Below are 18,128 nucleotides of genomic sequence, written 5' to 3' on the forward strand. Positions count from 1 at the left end.
AGACACCACACAGTCTAATCGGTGTGAAAATATACCATTCAACCGAAAATAATGACCAAAAATTCCCAGAGTTTGTTTGGAACATTACTTTGGTAGATGCAAGTTGCCGTTATCACGCATCACAATATTATTCTGTGAGCACCTCCTCTTGCTATGTGTTTGAACTCAAGAACTTCATCTCTATTGTGCGATTAATAATAAAACAAGAGCCCAGCTGACAGCCGTCACAGTTTATGAAGCTAGTCATCTCCAGGCCAACCCCTGCACACACATGTCAACATGAGCACTGAAGCGTTGGACACAGGTCATTGTTGTGTTGTATCATCAGATGATGGCTGGTTACGTGCTGTTTTTATTCCCAAAGAATAGAGGCATCAAGGTTTGTCTGGTCACGCAGAGATGAATTACCACATGCAGCAGACAGGTTTCCTCCAAGGACAGTCATGTTCAAGTGCACTTCTCATTGTGAGGGAAACACAAGACAAGCGACTGAGACTTGACCGGATAACAAATTTATCTAGTTTAACCCACAATTTTTATAGATTACAAACTGTTTAATGTGTCAAGCACCAAAAACAATATTATGTATTATTTTTCCTCGACGTGAAATGGTTATATGTTGGATATTTTTGAGTTTTTGGGACGTCTACTATGTTTCAATCAACCCGGCGGAAGATTTGCCATGAGGGGTGGCAGCAGAGTTATCACTGGCTGGTTAAAACTCTCTGCCCTACTGAAGTTCCTTTAAGCAGGAGTCTTAAACCCCATCACAAACTATAGAGATGCTGCGCCCTTGCGCTCCCCATGAAGATGAAAAATATCATATTACACCACACAAGGTGACACCAGCTCCACCAACATCACATTGTCAATGCATGCTCAAGTCTGGCGCTGTCCGCGGTACTGAAACCAACTGCTCTGCATTCATATGTGTGTTATTGCACTACCTTATTATGTCATCGTTGTGCCCCAGGTAAAATTTCTGCTTGTGCTCCCGGGTGTTGTACACAACTCCCACACCGGCGACAAAATAGACTATTTCCTTGGCGGCGGTGTAGTACAGGTTGTTGCGGCACTGATGTCCCCGGTATCCGTACACCCACTCCAGTCTCAGGTGGCAGTTGGGAGCAGTCCTGTCAGCCATGTCCGCACTTCCGTGTGTGCCTCTGTTTCTATCACGTAGGCTTTCTGTTACAGTGTCATTCACCAAAAAGGATTTATCTTAAGCCCGCGTGTTCCATTAGTTCCGTTGGATTTCAACCACTCCAGCGAGGGCGCACAAATTAGGCATTTTTGACGGTCATGCAAAATGAATATAATTGCTGCTTGATAGGATGAAAGCTCTATGCCTCTGGTTGAAAAACTGGCTTCTATGCTGATGGTTTCATTGTGAAAGTCTACTTGTACTTAGTCTGCCCCGGGCTTCTGGTCCTCTTCGACACAGGTCAAAGCTCCTGTCAAATCCTACAAAGATGGAGCTGTGCTGTTAGTCCACAAGCACCGCCTACAATGATGACGTTACAGCCTGCCGTCCAATCTCATCCCTCCAGTCATCGGCGAGGCTCAAAAGCAGGAGAGGACAACTACGTCACGTTGCGATGGATCGCACTATTAAAAAAATAAATAATGATCATTTTAAAAAGATCTAACCAAAAATCTGAATGAAAGTGTCTCATTAAACTTTATGAAAATCATGAAATCAAAATTGTAAGAAATGGCTTAATTCCCATTTTTAAATCTTAATTTTCTATTATTCTAAACGTAGAAATTATTTAATTTTCTAATTCCTGAGAATTTATTTGTACTTGACTTGAAGTTAAATTTAATTTAGTTCATATGAATAATTAATCAATCAACCGAACCTTCTGAAACTCGAGGAGCCAGTCTGGCTAAACAAATTTGAGCTACTTTTTAAACATATTTAGGGCATATATGTCTGGTTGTAGGATTAAATGTTAATAAATTTATTTTTTTATTTTTTTTGTTCTGGTTATTTGTTTTGTTTCTTGAGCCTTTAGTGTTTTAAATTATTATGTTTTATGGTTCCTTTATATCATATTTAAACGCAGATTTTAAATACAGTTATGATACATATGTATTATAATAATGATGTCAGCTCATATTATGTAGTATTTGTTTATTTATTTATATTTTTTTGCTCAAGTTTTAGTTCGAGTTTTTTTATTTCTATTTTTGTTCATTACCGGAAGTTGCAGCAGTGAAGGACCGCCCTCCTCAACTGTTGCCTAGCGACAGAGGAAGCTTTGTTTTCGCCATCATCCTATCTTCGATTAGCAGCTTGCTAACTGACTTAACACCATTTTTTCCTACTTGCCGTCGAGATGGAGGTAACGATGGACCCTTTGTTTTTGGCGTGGAGCTATTACAGGAGGCGTAATTTTCAACAATGTTCCGATATTTGCACGAAGATATTGCAAGACAATCCCTACGACCAGGTACTGTGTTAGCCGTGCTAGCATAGCTTGCTAACGCAGTTTGCCTTTACAAGCTGCCGTATAATCCCGATTAGTCGAGTACGTGTGTTGCATCCATCTCACTAATTGCTGCATTTGCTTGCACTTATTTAAATCACTAGTTCTGTGGGGTTTTTTCTAGTTAATGGTGGGTATTTTGTTGCGTTTCACTCCTACCTATCGCACGCACCTCTCCTCCATGTGTCATTTTCATTTCTTCTGTTTCTTCGTTTATCATTTTCTCTCTCTTTTTTTCAAATCAACTTTACTCTTCTCTAACTCGCTGCATACTGTCTTAAGGACTCGTCCTTGCTTATCTCAGAGGTAACCATCAGTGCACTTTATTCCTGTCTGTCATTTTCATCCATTTTCCAAAGTTCATCACAGGTCCTGACTGAGACATGTTCGGCTTTAGCATGTATTAATACTTTTGTATCATGGAAAAACTTTGTGTCATAGGCTGCATGGAGTTTGAAAACCCGTGCCCTTACAGAGATGGTGTACATCGATGAGGTTGAGGTTGACCAGGAGGGGATTGCTGAGATGATGTTGGATGAGAGCTCTATTGCACAAGTTGCAAGTAGGTTTGAGTTATTTCTCAGCGCCCCATAGTTAACTAAATTAATGCTAGCAATTTGTACTTTGTTGTTTTATGTTTTTCTTTCTAAGTAACAAAATTTTACTCTCTTCCAGGACCTGGGACATCACTGAGGCTCCCTGGGACAAGTCAGGGCACAGGTCCCACTCCAGCTGTCAGGTATTTTATTTTTGAAGATTGACCAAAACTGACCGATGAAAGACAAAACCTTGAGATAAACCACTCATAGCGTTTTTTTGGGAAAATAAAAGAAGTCAAGTTCACGATTTCTTCCTGATGTTTAGGCCTATGACACAGTCGGGGCGTCCCATCACAGGATTTGTAAGACCCAGCACACAGTCAGGGCGTCCTGGCACGATGGAGCAAGCCATTAAAACCCCTCGCACTGCAAGCACTGCTCGTCCCGTCACTAGTGCCTCTGGCAGATTCATTCGTTTGGGAACTGTGAGTATTATACCTGCATTAGACATACTTTTAATGATATTATTGTTGTTAGAATAATACAAACATTTTCTTATAATCTCTCATGAAAATATTTGTCATGTTACGCGCTGAAAGCTTTAAAGATTTATTGTGACGTACTGTTGCACTGTTTCTCCAGGCATCGATGTTAACCAATCCAGAAGGTCCTTTTATAAATTTGTCAAGACTAAATCTGGCCAAGTATTCCCAAAAGCCCAGTTTATCCAGGGTAAGGCTGAAACTGTGCCTTTCAGCAATTTATCAGAACAATTATGTCCTTACATGGCAAGTGATCAGAATTTCCCTCCACAGACGCTGTTTGAGTACATCTTTCATCATGAAAATGATGTAAAAAATGTGAGTCTTGCATACATTTGCACTACAAAGAAAATTGCTTTGCATTATGTTTAATGGTCATTGAGGATTATTTCACGTGGCCAAATATTTCTTGCACAGGCTTTAGATTTGGCTGCTCAAGCCACTGAGCACGCACAGTTCAAAGACTGGTGGTGGAAGGTTCAACTGGGAAAATGTTACTACAGGCAAGTAACTAACACCTAACCTACATCTCTGACATCTATTGAAGCAGCATTTACTTATATGAAGTCCTGTTATGACAAACTCTTTTATCTTTGCAGGCTTGGTTTGTACAGAGAAGCAGAGAAACAGTTTCGGTCGGCTCTCAACCATCAGGAGGTGGTAGACACATATCTATATCTCTCAAAGGTAATTACGGAGGCGTTATAGAGGCATACCAATTCACCAGGTTGGTGCAAATTCAGAAATACTTCGTGTGAAGCCGTTTAATGTATAAATCTTGTGTGTGCTTTGCTGTAGGTTTATCAACGTATGGATCAACCAATAACAGCCCTGAGCCTCTTCAAGCAAGGCCTTGACCTTTTCCCCGGTGAGGTCACACTTCTTACAGGAATCGCCCGCATTCATGAGGTACATCATACCATCAAAGAGCCTGCTCAGTCTACTGTCACGATTTAACTGGCTAAACGAGATAAGTGGCCATGCTTACTGGCCCTATTTTCTAATGTGATTTCATTTCAGGAGATGAATAACATCTCCTCAGCCACAGAGTACTACAAAGATGTCCTGAAACAGGACAACACTCACGTGGAGGCTATAGCCTGCATAGGTAGCAACCACTTCTATACGGATCAGCCTGAGATCGCCCTGCGGTTCTACAGGTCAGGCAGACTTTATAACACATTACTGTCATGGTGTATTTTTACAGTTGATGTGGTGAGAAGTCGTGTGTGGTTCAATGTGCTTCTTCTTTTTCTAGACGGCTGCTCCAGATGGGAGTGTATAATTGCCAGTTGTACAACAACCTGGGCCTGTGCTGTTTCTACGCCCAGCAGTATGATATGACTCTGTCCTCATTTGAAAGGGCTCTGGCCCTGGTGGCCAATGATGAAGAGCAGGCTGATGTCTGGTACAACATAGGGCATGTAGCTGTGGTGAGTCAGCAGTCTTATAAAATGCTCCAGAATGTCTGCTGATTTGCATGGTTCCATTATTTTTTATGGTTAACAGATGAATATGTTAGATAATGACTAACAGAACTCAAAAGGGGTTAAATGCATGTGGTTGTGTTCACAGGGGATAGGGGACTTGACACTGGCATACCAGTGTTTCAAACTGACTTTGGCTTTTAATAATGACCACGCTGAAGCCTATAACAACCTGGCTGTGCTGGAGCTACGCAAAGGTCAAATTGAACAGGTGAGAACAACACTTATAATAAGCTGTTGAAATACGAGGTAAGAGATCACAATGTCTTCCTTTTAGACATTCTATGGTGACCTCCACTTATAGTCATTAAGCTATCATTATTATTAACAGATCACAAACCTTGATACAGCCTATATTTATCAAAGGTTATACCCTCCTGACGTTAAGTGGTTGTTTTAAAGTGTTCCTCTATGGACGGATTTATTTGTAGGTTACACTAAAACACCGTAAATCCGACAAGAAAAGAATCTTCATCCATTAAAATCTCTGCAGGTCAGAAACGTTATTCAGCAAAGTACAAGACATCAACTGACTGTCACTTCTGGCAAAAAAAAAGTCCTAAAAAAGGAAAAAAAAAGAGACTAGTAGACTTGTGTTTCGTTGTGGGGATGATGGGAATTTCTTGGATATTTTTTTCAGATTTCTCTCAATATACATTTTGATAACATGTTACCCTGTCAGTAACATTAATTATTCCAATGTCTGTCTTGATCCAGTCCAAAGCCTATCTGCAGACAGCTGCCTCACTGGCCCCTCACATGTATGAACCACACTTCAATCTCTCCATTCTCTCTGAGAAGGTAACGTGCCACTGTGTGAACCAACCTAACCTGCGAGCTGTAAAAGAAACAGTCTCTGTGATATGTATGCCAATCGGGGTGTTTTTGTCCTTGTCCAGATTGGAGACCTTCAGAGCAGCTACACAGCGGCCCAGAAGTCTGAAGACGCTTTTCCGGAGCACGTCGACACTCAGCAGCTCCTCAAGCAGCTTCGGCAGCACTTTGCGGTTCTGTGAGGGTCCAACACTGTCAGGCATCAGAGCACAAAGTTAAAAATAGCAAAAGGTCGGCAGGTTAGTCAGACAAATCAACAAATAGGCATTAGTTTTTATATGTTTTTATTTATTAAAGGAAAAGTTCACACTAAATTGCCAGTTTACTGGGTACATGTACAGTATGACATAGTTTAACAGGGTGTGCTCTGTCCCATTGGAGATAGTCCTGTGTCATCCATTTCAACCAGAATACTTCATCAGTTTTAAATCCAAATGTGCTCAGCCATCATCTGTTAACATCTCGAGTCCACAAGCCGTTGTACCTCTGTATGGAATCGCTGGACATTGGTACGGTAGATCCTTGCTTTTCACTTTGTAAAACTCAGCAACAGAAGGGTGTGCAAAGACGGAGTCGGGTATGTTTGAACCAAAACACCCAGGTCCAGTGTTTCAGTTAACGCTAAATAATTTTATAGTCCGTGCGATGATAAATGTCACACAGCATGTGACTTGAAGAGATGAACAATTTACAGCATGTGAAGCCCAGGGTTCTCCTGCTGAACTGGTAAACTGGTGTATAGATTTGTACAGTAGTAATACATATGTACATAGAGGAGGAAATATATTTATTTGTAACAATAAAGAAATTAGCACAAATGTATTTTCAGAGAAGTTTTAGTATTTCAGCCTTCCTTTGCCATTTTATAGTCTAAACAGACATGACAATAAAAAACAATTCAGATGAGCATCAAAGTGGAGTTCATTCTTCTTTTAAACAGTTAAACCAGAACTAAATATGTCCTTTTCTCCAAGGAATAATTTAGTTAATCCGCAAACTGTGGTGACATTTCACAAATCCACTTCAGGCTATAACTGCATGGTGCATCATTCCAAACCTCAAAGGGGTTTATTCGTGGATAAACTGCAGCACAGTCTTCGTTGTTCTGGTTGTTTGGCTCTCCGGGGGCCCAGTACCTGCAAACAAATGACAGATTGCTTTGTTGATCTGTAATATCTGCTCTTACACAAATGACTGTTTCCTTGTGAGAATTGGTATCTAAAATAGGGGTCTGACACAACTTTAATTTGGTGATTGAGCCACTGAGAATTCCTAAAAATCACAACCTCTACCTAACCCCTTTTTTGCTAAAATGAAGTTTTACCCCTCAGTCAGTCTAGTCCCATCCAACCATTTCCAAGTTCCTTCCTCTTCTGTATCTCTTAGTCCAATCCAGAAGCCAGTCTGGAATGATGGTCTCGTGGGGTCTTGATAGGTATTTATCAAATTAGTTATCGCCATCTGACAAAACAGGATATTTACACAAACACGTTCATGTATATTCATGTTTGGGGTTATTTGTAGCACAGACGTGGTGGTTAAACGTAAATTGTTAGTGGTGGTCTTTCCAGAAATATCAATGTTGTCCAAATGCTGAGTCTTACATGTTTCTCTCTGCTGTCTACGATTGCCAAGTCGCCTCCTTGCCTCCTGCAGAACTGTCTGGCGTCCTGCCACCCTGCGCGTGAGATGGTGTCAGAAAACGTGAAGTAGTAACAGCGTGAGCTCATGAAAGTCCAGCCAGGTAAACAGTGTCTGCAGCCCTCGACTGTTGCCAAAGAAAAGGAAAAGGGCATTTGTTGTTGCCTGGGCCGCATTCATAACGCATGTTGTGACATGAGGAAAAGGACTCTCACTTATCATCGGTATGTGGGATTTCAACGCTGCGATTTCCATCTGAAGCTTTTCAGCCTTCTTTTCATAGTCTTTGCTCCTTCTGCTCTGGTGGTCGAGCTCCCACTTTGTAACTTGCTGCTCGCTGATCTCTTTTGCCAGCTGTTCCTTGGCATCATCCCTGCTTTGTATCGCAGCATTGTAAGAAGCCTGCAGTTTGCTTATCTCACTGCTGATGTCCCTTACTATGTTGCCATCAGAGAGTTTGTTAACTGCAAGCGGTAAAGACATGGTGTTACACTTTTAAAAACATAAAGATTTTAAAGCACACACGCTCAATTTGAGTAACACACTGACTAGTGGCAGAAAAATAATTATTTGAAAGTTATTTGAAGGAGTCTATATATTATCAATTCAGTAGCCTGACTTTAAATTTACTAATTTAATGGATTCTATGATCGACGATCAGTGCGAGAGTGAGAGTTTTAAACTTAAGTTTTAACTGTGTTGTATTTATTCCATCTCAAGGAAGCAACATGAAAATAACCTCAACGTATGATGGCGCACTTATGCAGTAAATGTGGAGCAGCATTTATTATTTTAGCATTTCAGCATTTATACTTTGTGTAGCGTGAGACAGGTGGTGGACCGAGGATTTATTTTTGTTCAAAACTACCGCCTGTTGTGGACGGAGGTCGCAGCTGTGAGGATGAACAAGAGTAGTAAAGCTGTGAGCTGGAAAATCAAACCAATGAGTTAAAATGCTCCATTTACAGGGGGGAATGGTAATGGTCCACCTTTGTATAGCACCTTTTTAAGCTCGTATAGGCTCTATAAAGCGCTTTACACGTTTCTCATTCGCACATTCACACACAAACACTCATTCAGGGTTTGTTTTTTTGTTTAAATATACACACACACACGTTCATATATGTATATGTAGGAGTAGTGTAGGGTTCGCTGTCTTGCCCAGGGACACCTCAGCACGTGGAAGCACTTGGGATCAAACATCTGACCTTCCTGTTGGAAGATAACAGCTCTGCCAGCTGAGCCACGGTTGCCCGGGGAAGTGTGTAAAGTCAGGTGATCATTACTGGTGCTTTCACCATATGTTATGTCTTTCATGCTACACTCCCATGTGATACATAGCCATAGTTACAAATGTCTTTATATTCACATTACATCACATCAGACTTTCACATGTGGCACAGTTTGTACAAGCCATTAAACCCTTACTTACAACCCTAACCCTAAGACTTGGTTAATCCAAGGTCGTCTCATACAACATTTTCTAAAGATTGAAAAAGGACCACCTCAAGTTTCACCTCAGCTCTGTGGTCACCCCATTCCTTGAAACTTTCATGCATGTCCACATTGTTATGGGTTAGAAATAACTTACTATAGACTCCCAGGCCAATGTCAACTGCCAGAAGAATGGCGGCAAGCGCTGCGAGGCTCACTGTGAGCAGTTTGTAATGATTCGAGATGGATTCATTTCTCACTGTGGACACGGACACTACACAAGAAAGCGGTGAATCAATACTAGCAGCCATAAAAGTACAGAAATAATACGTTATTGTTGATATAATGACGAAGATATTTGGCACAAATGAAGCAAGAACTTTGATAAATGATATGTTTTCCTCTAATGTGTTACTCGTCAGTGTATTTTAGATTTGAATTTGATGATAAAATGTGGTTCAGCAACACAAATTCTAAAAAAAAAGTGATGAATAGCATGTAGCAAAGCAAGTAAGTTGCATAGTAATGTGTCTTAGATAGCGTTTTTAAATCGAACACCGTGTTTATCTTCATTGGTTTACTGGATGTTTGCCATACCTCGTTGTTTTTCGTGGTTTGAGTTGAGAGGGTTCTCATCCGCAGAAGTTTCCTCCTGACAAATCAGTTTATTGTATGAAGTTACTGTGTCCTCCATTTTTAACTGTGAGAAATGAGACCAGTTGGAGGAGTTCTCCTGGAGCAATAGTTTGTTAGGACATTGCCCTGCGAGTATTTGCATATGTGAGTAACATTGCAAACAGAAAATGGAGTTCGCCTGTTAAATATTTACAGGGGGTGTGGGTCCCTTGGAGAGCAGTCCCGATGTCCAAAACAAGACACTTCTGAATTCATTCAACCAGATTTTGCAAAGATTTTCTTTAAGGAACTATTTTTTATTTCATTTAGTGTTACAAAATCTATGTGAAAAACATGTCTGAGCACATTTTATTCCAGCTACAGCTAAGACCTAATGCGTTTTACCAAAATGGTTGTTCAGTTAGGATTAAACAAAAATTACTGAAAAGCTTTTATGAGCTCATGTGCAGGTGTGGAGCTGTTTTCTAAGTCAAAACCATGCACATGACTATTGTACATATACAGCATACAGATAGTTACCTGTAGTTTTAAACAGTCACATCATACACAACTTGATAGGTAATTTGTCAGACAGCAGCCTGTATATTACAAACATTTACTCATATTATAATCTCTACCCATCATCCTAATGATGATTGCTGTTGCATTAGGAGTTGTATTACATCTAGCTTTGCTTCATCTCACAGATCCAGTTCAGGTGTAGCTGGTTGCAGTTTCCATTATAGAAAGTCCTCATAGAATCACCGTGGTTTAAAAAAGCACCACAATTGCCAGTCTGAGGTCTGAATAACTGAGGTTTGCTGGGCTGTCCGAATCTCCAGTACCTAGTGGTAAAGCGACATCATCCAGAGATCGTGTTCACACTATTTTTCTGTTGCAGAACTGTAGTAACAAATAAAAGTGGTATTAGCTGGTGAGATGCTTACATTGTGGTCACATCAGTCACATTTTGAATCCACGCCCACGTTCCCGGCGTTGCCAGATCAGTGAGACCGATCCAGCGTCCATTCAGCCACCACTGGGCAGTGCTGGTCTGCCTCGGAGAACGATCACTTATTAATTGCTGTAAGAAAGCAAAGATGTACTCAGCTGAGTGTTTCAAGTTGCCAGTCGTATGTCTCACATGATGTAACAGTATATAGATGCTGTAAGCCACCGAAATGATAGATATTTGGGGTTACATTTTGATGGGAGTGGGAGGGTTGGTTTAATGTTTCAGTTTTGGCCACTGCTCTGGAACCCCTGGAGCTGTTTATGTGGCAAAACCTGCTCAACATGATGGACGATGCTGCACATAGTGATCAAAAATTCTTCAATTCAAACGCCTCTTCACCTCGCTGCAACAAATAAACAGCAGTAACTCTACATAATGATTTTTTTCTAGTTCATGTTAGACAATGACGAATGACCAACTTTTGGGATTATTAAGATATTATTCAATTAGATTTGATTAAACTGTACCCTTACATATTGTGTTAAACTCAATAAATCAAAAATAAAATATCGGTTGTCTATGATAGTGCATTTTTATTTGATCACAGATTAATATATTATTGTCATTATGATTACTGGTATTATTAGTAGTAGTAGTATTATTAGTATAATTATGTATTTATTTATCATTTGTTTCTTGTGAGCCTGTACATTAAGGCCAAGAACTAGGCGGCTGAGTAAGGTGAAACTGTATTTTCATTGTGATTGATCTTTTATCTTTTTATTCATTTGTCAGGGAATCTCATGGAAGGAGATACATTTTAGTTCATTTCCATCTGAATCCCAGGGACTAGAGAAGGTTTTTTTTGACAACAAATGCTAGAGATACCTTAATCTTTTCAGAGGAATTCTGAAATAAAATAACTTCCTTTCCATTCTTCAAAATGAAATCTGTCTTTTCATTGTGACCCACCTGCTCCTCCAAGTTATTGATCACAAGCAAGTCGCCTCCTCGACTGATACAGTCCGCTCTGCTGTCTGACCAGTTCTTTCTTTCAGACTCTTCATGTTGAGAAAAATAATAACAGGATGATTTCAGAAGGAGCCAATCTGGCTGACATCTCCCACAGTTTTCATCTGTTTCGGTAAAAGACAAAAAATAAAGTCTTGAACATTTTCTTTTTTAAGTATTTTCTGAAACAAGGCTTCTGTGTTGCCACGCGGGAGGTGGTTGAACTTCTGCCACCAAAGACCAGTTGTCTTAAGTATCGTCTTACCTAAGATACTTCTATTTGTTTGGATATTTGCCTTCTCTATTTGAAGAATCTCAATTTTTCCGTGAAGGATGTCAGTGATGGCCATTTTCTGCTTCACTTGCAGCTTTAGTTGCACATGGTTGGCGCGTTCTTTCACCAGTGCTGCCTGGGCCTCCGTTTTAGCTCGGATGACGTCAGAGTGGTTGCGGAGGTGGTTCAGCTCAACCATGAGGGATGTAGCGGATGAATCTAAACTCTGCAGGTCCTTTGCTTTGGCACCTGAATCAGTGAGAGAAAGCAAGCAGCGGGAAAACCGGAATGTGAAGTCAAATTTATTATTTCTGGCCATATTAGTTCACCACTTTGTTCTGGATGGATTGCCCGTAGATTTCTTGTGCTCCTCAGACTAGTACATTTTATATTCTCGTGCTTTAGCTTTTATCTATATTAGAAACACAGTGATAACGAAGTCAGCCGAGGGTCTCTCAGCACATCGCCACAGCTCTGTGCACCAACAGACTTGAGTGTGCTTGAATGCATGAGTTGTGAATGCATGATTTGCAAAACTATTCCTGTTTGTACTTATGTGGGCTTTCTGCCCTCATCTTTTTAGGAGAAAACAGAAGTTAACTGCCGAAGCACTAATGGCTGATTTTTTTTCCCCATACTATGTCTTGAAACACACACATCGCATGAGCATGTTTCCACGAAAACAACTTGATTTTTATTGGAGGAGGCTATAATTATGAATTGCAATGGGGTTCATGTGTCTGGGTGTATTGACTTATTCATTTCACATTGAGATACCAGTCAAGTCTGATAAGCCAATATAAGACACATTTAAATTCAATTCAAATCTTGTATCTTCACATTTTGCCCCAACATAACGTCAGTTTTGTGATACATGTGAACCGTCTTACTCACAGTAAATCCCGATGACCGCAGCTGCTATGAGCAGGACAGCATTGAGCAGGCCCAAGCTCAGTATCACCAGCCTGTGGTGTGGAAACCCAGAACAAGCTCTCTCTGCGAACAGACCTAGAAAAAATTACTCTAAATGTAAATCTCAGAAGGTAATTTTGTCCTCAGATAAGCCACAGTAAGAATAAGCACAGTTTTTCCGAGGGCCTTTTTACTCTTTGATATGTCACATATGAATCAAAGAAAATTTCAAATCAAGTCAAGTTTCAAGTATATACAAAACATTCGTGAGAATATTTTTGCATGGTTTTAAACACTAAGCAGATAGATGAGCTAAAATAACAAAAGGTCAGTTCAAGAGAGAAAAAAGAAAAATTAGGAAGTGGCAATAAAGTTTGTGAAATGTACCTTGTCTGAATGCTTGGCGGTGAGACAACGAACGGGCATCTCTGCTGAGATCCTGATAAATCTTTTGTTCAAAAGACATCTCTTCTTCAATCTCTGACCGTAAATCCTCCATTATACTGCTGGAACTAGTGCACATTGATCTGTTTGTCCTGCTGCTCAGACCACTGATAAGCGGCTTGTGTGTGATCATGTTTATGCGACCTGATGGGCACTCATGCCTGACTGCACAGTAACCCATGATGACAAGGTTAAGCATTCATTTATCTTTAATTTCTCGGCTCAGTCACATCACGGTTAAAGTCACCTTGAGATTTAGACATGTTTTACATTGGGGTGCAGAAAATCTGAAACTATCCTCCTCTCCAAAACGTGCTCATGTGGCGTTTGTTCATGCAGGGAGATACGGCCGATAATTCAAAGAATATGTGACATCCAGTGGTCATGAAAGCGACTGCATATGAAGGGTAAAAATGGCGACCGTGGTGGTGTAAAAAGAATAATTGTTTTCTAACCTTACCCCAGTAGATTTGGAATTTGTTAAACATAACCAAGTGATGCTGAAGCCAAGCAGAAAATGACAACATTTCCTTGTTTTGTGTTTTGTTTATGTGTAACCAAGGCAACCAGCAAAATGAAGGCGACAGCTGCGATATTATAAAGGATGTATTCTAATCCTAACCAGGTAATGGTGTATATAAACTCTTTCTCAGTCAGATGTTGCTTTGTTATGGACAGTATGTTGGTCTCAGTAGTGCTTAACTGCTCCATAAACCTCTCGTTTTTCTTGAATGACAGACATTAAAGTGACGTCTGCACTACTGTGGAAACACTTCTTATATTTTCCTTCTGCCACTAGGCCTGATGTTTTACAGGACTCTGTTATGAGCTGTGATGAGGGACTGTTTTAGCTGGAGGACTTACTGGAAAAGTTAGTCAAAGTTAGGGTTAAGATGATTCATCCAGGAAGTAAATCTCCATTAAGTTCACGGATTCAGGATTCTACGTGCATGTTTGTTTGGACCAGCTCAGATGTTGTGTTTATGTGCATGTGTAGATTTGCTTGGTAGAATATTCCTCCTGCAGATGCATGAACTTTTTTTTAATATATATACATAGTGATGTTAACAATCTGTTCATATGAATACTGTGAGTGCAGATGTCTGTGTGTTTCCAGACTGCTGCATCACTCATTTCTTTCCATTATTTCCAAACTAACGTTACCCTGCGAAACAGCTGGATTTCTATGTGATCTGCAAGATCAAAATCACAAGTGAACCCATCTTACCATGTTCCAAGTTATCCTTTTGTAACTGAAACACATACATTTTGGTACAATCATTTAACACTTAAGCTATTTGGGCAGGTTTTAGGACTGATGACAAAATACAAGGGTGGCTTCTAATAACTGACTCTTTTCAAGTTGCTTCAATTAATTCATCTGATTACTAGCTGGAGATTTTTTGTTAGATGCTTTATTCAGTAATCCCCAAAGTTCCTTTGCAAATGAGATGCTGATTGTAGACATACTGATGCAGATATCTCAGCTTGTGTTTCTTTGTTCTTCTGTTAAATTACCCTCACAGTCTCACAGAAAGACAGTTGTGCAGCAGCCTGCAGCCGTTTAGCTTAGCTTAGCATACCAGAACCAGCCTGAATTCAAATATCACCAACATGAACCTGTGATACATAGAATCAACATGTAATTCATCATTTTAATTGGGGTCATTTGAAAAAAAGCTAACAAAAAAGGTTAATGTATCATCAAACAGAATGAGGGTTTTATTAATACATCTGCAAAATGGGAGGAGCATCGGGTAGTTAAGCTTACAAGATTTTGTCTAAACAGAGAAGTAAATAAAGCTAGACAAAGATTTTATTTACATGGTGGGAAAACAGATAAACATTGCAGGTTTAGAAATGAGAAACATAGCCATTAGAAACCTGACAGATATCAATCAATCAATCTTTATTTATATAGTGCATTTCATACCACAGGCAACTCAATGTGCTTTACATAAAGATAGACAGACAGTGCAGGAAAAGGCTGTAGCTATAATGTAAAACAGTGTATGTCCTTGTAGAGCAAGTTTCTGTTGTGAAATAGAAAGTGAACCTTCTTCAATATCTTATTAGGACGTAACAAAGTTATCTAAAATGAGGTAAACACAGTTTCAGATGGGGCTGCATGTGGTGTAGTGGTTAGCACTGTCGCCTCACAGCAAGAAGGTTCCAGGTTCCTGTGGGGAGTTTGCATGTTCTCCCCGTGTATGCATGGGTTCTCTCCGGGTTTGTCTCGTTTGTCTCTGTGTGGCCCTGTGATGGACTGGCGACCTGTCCAAGGTGTACATCATGGTATATTACTTATCTACTCAGGTGCTTACAGAGGTGTGTCTCATTGTAACAAACACATACCGTATGTACAGTGAGTGAGGTTCTGAAACCTCAGGCCATGGAGGTTGGTGCTTTTTCACAAATCCAATTACGTGAGATGTCACATCTGACATCGTTCCAAGCCTTGAAGAAGTTTCTAACGGGATACACTGCTGCACAGTCCTCATTTCGATGGTGATCATTTGGTTCTCCATCTCCCCAGTACCTGAGGAAAGAGTGTATTAATCTAGAGAGATATATTTATGTTAAATGTACTGTCAAACGGTCCATATGATCAAATCAAATCAAATCAAATTTATTTATATAGCACATTTCATGTACAAACAATTCAAAGTGCTTTACATAAAATAAAAGCATTGCAGCAGGGAGTGTAAGAAGCAAAAGAATATAAAGAGAAATATGATGTGGAAGTTCAAACTGAAACTAGGTGTTTTCATCTAAACGCATTACTAACCAAGACAGAAATACATCGGATACTAAAAACCGAACTAATACTGACTTTGTGCAAACATATAATTTATACGTTTTTTACCTTATTGGATGTTTAAACTACTGTTTCATTCGGCATTGCAGAAGTTGTGTTCACAGGCATAGATTGTACATTTTAGTTGGCAGTTAGAATTTGTCTGTGTGGTGTGTTTAAGTGCAAGAAACAGCAGAGGGACCTGCTGTCACAAGTTTCTTGATGTCAGTTTGGTGTATAAGAGCTCTTAGCTCAGCTCACCGTCAAAAATCCTCCCTGATTCTGCAAACAGAGGGCGCTCTGAGTGCTGTCTACAGCCGATACACTGACTACTCATAAATACTTCACAAAACCCCACTTTAAGTTGAATTATTTTAAATTCTCGGTCAAAAGGAAACACCTGTTTGACATTGTTTAGGATACTGTTATTATGTCTGAGTGGATGCACCAAAAAAAAAAAAAAAAAATTAGAAATAGAAATTTAGTTTCTGATTTTTCCTATCATGTAACATATTAAACTCTTACCCTTCAACAAGGACTCTTCCATCCAGCCATTTCCAAGTCCCCTCCTCTTCAGAATCTCTCAGTCCAAACCAGAAGCCTTCATCGGGTTTTGAGTCTTGGTGAGTCATCAAGTAATTTACAGTCATGTTCTGACAAATTACAAACACAGAATGTAAATTAAAGAACGGTACATTTCTACTTGAATATGGTTGGCCAGAAATATTAACTAACTTCTTTGTCTTTGCTGTCGATGACGAGAAGATCTCCTCCTTGCATCTGGCAGAACTGTCTGGCTTTTTGCCACGATTTGAGTCCAACCTTGTTCGAAAAAGAGAAGTAGTAGCACACAGAGTTCATCAAGAACCATCCTGGGGGACAGTGTCTGCAGCCGTCACCTGTGGACAAATAACACCAAAACTATAAAACGAAACACACCTCACATTATTACCATTTTTAAAAGATAGTAACAGGAAGACATGTCTCACTAAGCATTAGTAGGTGTGAGCTCATTTTTGCAATGTCCTTTGTGATTTTATCAATCTGCTCTTTGTTGATCTCGCTTCTTTTTGTCTGATGCTCCAACTCCCAGTTGGTTTCTGTTTGACTGTTCGTCTCACTGTCCTTCTGCTTCTGGGCAACCTTCATGGTTTCCACCGCGTTTTTGTAATCCTCCTGGAGTTTGGCCAGCTCTTTGGCGATGCTTTCTGTATCATCAAGGGTGAGGTGGGTGTCTTTGAGATTGTTGTCTGCCAGTGTTGAAAAAAAACCAAAACAGATTTACAGTGACAAAGTGTTCTTTATTGAACTTAACAGAATGTGATGATTTTTACACATTTTTATATCTGAAACATTTGTATGGTTCTTTTTTTTTCATAGTGCAGTGAGTTAAAGGATTAGTCCATTGTATGAATTTGCAGCTTTCTTTACAGTTAATTTAATAAAGGTTTCGCTTTTCCTAAACAAAATGAGCTGATCTTATTAGGAGGCAAGGAACAAACAGTAGCAGCACCGACTTACAATGGACACCCATGCTGATATCGACTATTAGTAGAACAGCAGCGAGAAGTGTCAGTATCAGCACAGCCAGTCTGCTGCATCTCCCCGAACTCATCGTGAACATGGACACTAGACAGCAATATCACAAGGCAAATGATAGCATCAAGCTAAACTAACAGTAGACAAATACATTTTGTGAAGACATCTGTACTTTGAGTTTCACGCTGTGTTATTCAGGCTTTATTCATGATTGCATATAAAAAGAATGATGAGCATAATTCAACATGTTTTATCTGCATGACATCAACATCAACGAGTTGACAGAAAATGTGTACGGAAGTGTGTTTTACTGACCCTTTACTTGTTGTCTGTTAGATTGTTGATCGGGAAGATGTTCTTCATTTTTCAAGTCCTCCTCACAAATCAGCGTATGAAATCCGCTCTCCATTATCGCTGTTTAGTTTAGATCAGGTACATGCCAGAGAATGCGAGTGAATATTTGTCATGTCATAACCCTGTGTCACCACACCTCTGCTGAGCTCATCAACAACAAATCCATGAAAACATCCCCCTTAAAACTGATGATAATGAGAAAGGAGAAGTGAAATTATCCAAAGTAATCTAAAGTCAAACCGAACATTTCTTCCACGG

General features: G+C 39.8%; 4 protein-coding genes across 4 annotated transcripts in view; 1 reads left to right on the forward strand and 3 right to left on the reverse strand.

The window, feature by feature from the left end:
* Window positions 1-1,478, reverse strand: part of eml5 (EMAP like 5) — a 38,056-nt gene extending 36,578 nt beyond the window's left edge. Inside the window, exon 1 of the mRNA XM_075447668.1 lies at window positions 948-1,478. Coding sequence (XP_075303783.1) covers window positions 948-1,144 — 197 coding nt within the window. The 5' untranslated portion in view covers window positions 1,145-1,478. The remainder of the gene's footprint in view (window positions 1-947) is intronic.
* A 786-nt stretch (window positions 1,479-2,264) lies between these two features.
* On the forward strand, window positions 2,265-6,791 carry ttc8 (tetratricopeptide repeat domain 8). Its single transcript, XM_075447644.1, has 14 exons — window positions 2,265-2,456; window positions 2,934-3,054; window positions 3,168-3,231; window positions 3,357-3,516; window positions 3,674-3,763; window positions 3,847-3,891; window positions 3,991-4,076; window positions 4,173-4,260; window positions 4,372-4,482; window positions 4,594-4,733; window positions 4,832-5,006; window positions 5,149-5,271; window positions 5,778-5,861; window positions 5,960-6,791. Exons 1-14 carry the CDS (start codon window positions 2,343-2,345, stop codon window positions 6,074-6,076), a joined length of 1,518 nt encoding a protein of 505 aa, XP_075303759.1. The 5' UTR covers window positions 2,265-2,342; the 3' UTR covers window positions 6,077-6,791.
* An 88-nt stretch (window positions 6,792-6,879) lies between these two features.
* Window positions 6,880-13,443, reverse strand: LOC142366694 (uncharacterized). Its single transcript, XM_075448650.1, has 8 exons — window positions 13,428-13,443; window positions 11,847-12,073; window positions 9,567-9,669; window positions 9,127-9,243; window positions 7,751-7,999; window positions 7,499-7,662; window positions 7,219-7,355; window positions 6,880-7,030 (listed from the first exon to the last, which is right to left on the reverse strand). The coding sequence occupies exons 1-8, from the start codon at window positions 13,441-13,443 to the stop codon at window positions 6,880-6,882; spliced, it is 1,164 nt and encodes a 387-aa protein (XP_075304765.1).
* Window positions 13,444-14,873: 1,430 nt separating this feature from the next.
* On the reverse strand, window positions 14,874-18,128 carry LOC142365957 (uncharacterized). The gene is made up of 7 exons (XM_075447711.1): window positions 17,832-18,128; window positions 17,499-17,606; window positions 16,967-17,227; window positions 16,713-16,876; window positions 16,503-16,630; window positions 15,536-15,719; window positions 14,874-15,454 (listed from the first exon to the last, which is right to left on the reverse strand). The coding sequence occupies exons 1-6, from the start codon at window positions 17,923-17,925 to the stop codon at window positions 15,566-15,568; spliced, it is 909 nt and encodes a 302-aa protein (XP_075303826.1). The 5' UTR covers window positions 17,926-18,128; the 3' UTR covers window positions 14,874-15,454; window positions 15,536-15,565.

Source organism: Odontesthes bonariensis, chromosome 17 (assembly GCF_027942865.1).
Source record: "Odontesthes bonariensis isolate fOdoBon6 chromosome 17, fOdoBon6.hap1, whole genome shotgun sequence".
Lineage (NCBI taxonomy): Eukaryota > Metazoa > Chordata > Actinopteri > Atheriniformes > Atherinopsidae > Odontesthes > Odontesthes bonariensis.

Bases quoted from the DNA above. Each gene is read 5' to 3' on its own strand.
- ttc8 (XM_075447644.1), top strand. From the start codon at position 2,343: ATGGAGGTAACGATGGACCCTTTGTTTTTGGCGTGGAGCTATTACAGG. The intron at 3,892-3,990 runs GTGAGTCTTGCA...TTTCTTGCACAG, and splicing joins ATGAAAATGATGTAAAAAAT to GCTTTAGATTTGGCTGCTCA. The intron at 5,862-5,959 runs GTAACGTGCCAC...GTCCTTGTCCAG, and splicing joins TCTCCATTCTCTCTGAGAAG to ATTGGAGACCTTCAGAGCAG.
- LOC142366694 (XM_075448650.1), bottom strand. The intron at 9,670-11,846 runs GCAAATATCCAA...CATTTCTCACAG, and splicing joins AGATTCTTCAAATAGAGAAG to TTAAAAATGGAGGACACAGT. The intron at 7,031-7,218 runs GTAAAACTTCAT...ATTTGTTTGCAG, and splicing joins GGGACTAGACTGACTGAGGG to GTACTGGGCCCCCGGAGAGC.
- LOC142365957 (XM_075447711.1), bottom strand. From the start codon at position 17,925: ATGGAGAGCGGATTTCATACGCTGATTTGTGAGGAGGACTTGAAAAAT. The intron at 17,228-17,498 runs GTAAGTCGGTGC...CAACACTGGCAG, and splicing joins TATCAGCATGGGTGTCCATT to ACAACAATCTCAAAGACACC. The intron at 16,631-16,712 runs GTTAGTTAATAT...GTAATTTGTCAG, and splicing joins TCGACAGCAAAGACAAAGAA to AACATGACTGTAAATTACTT.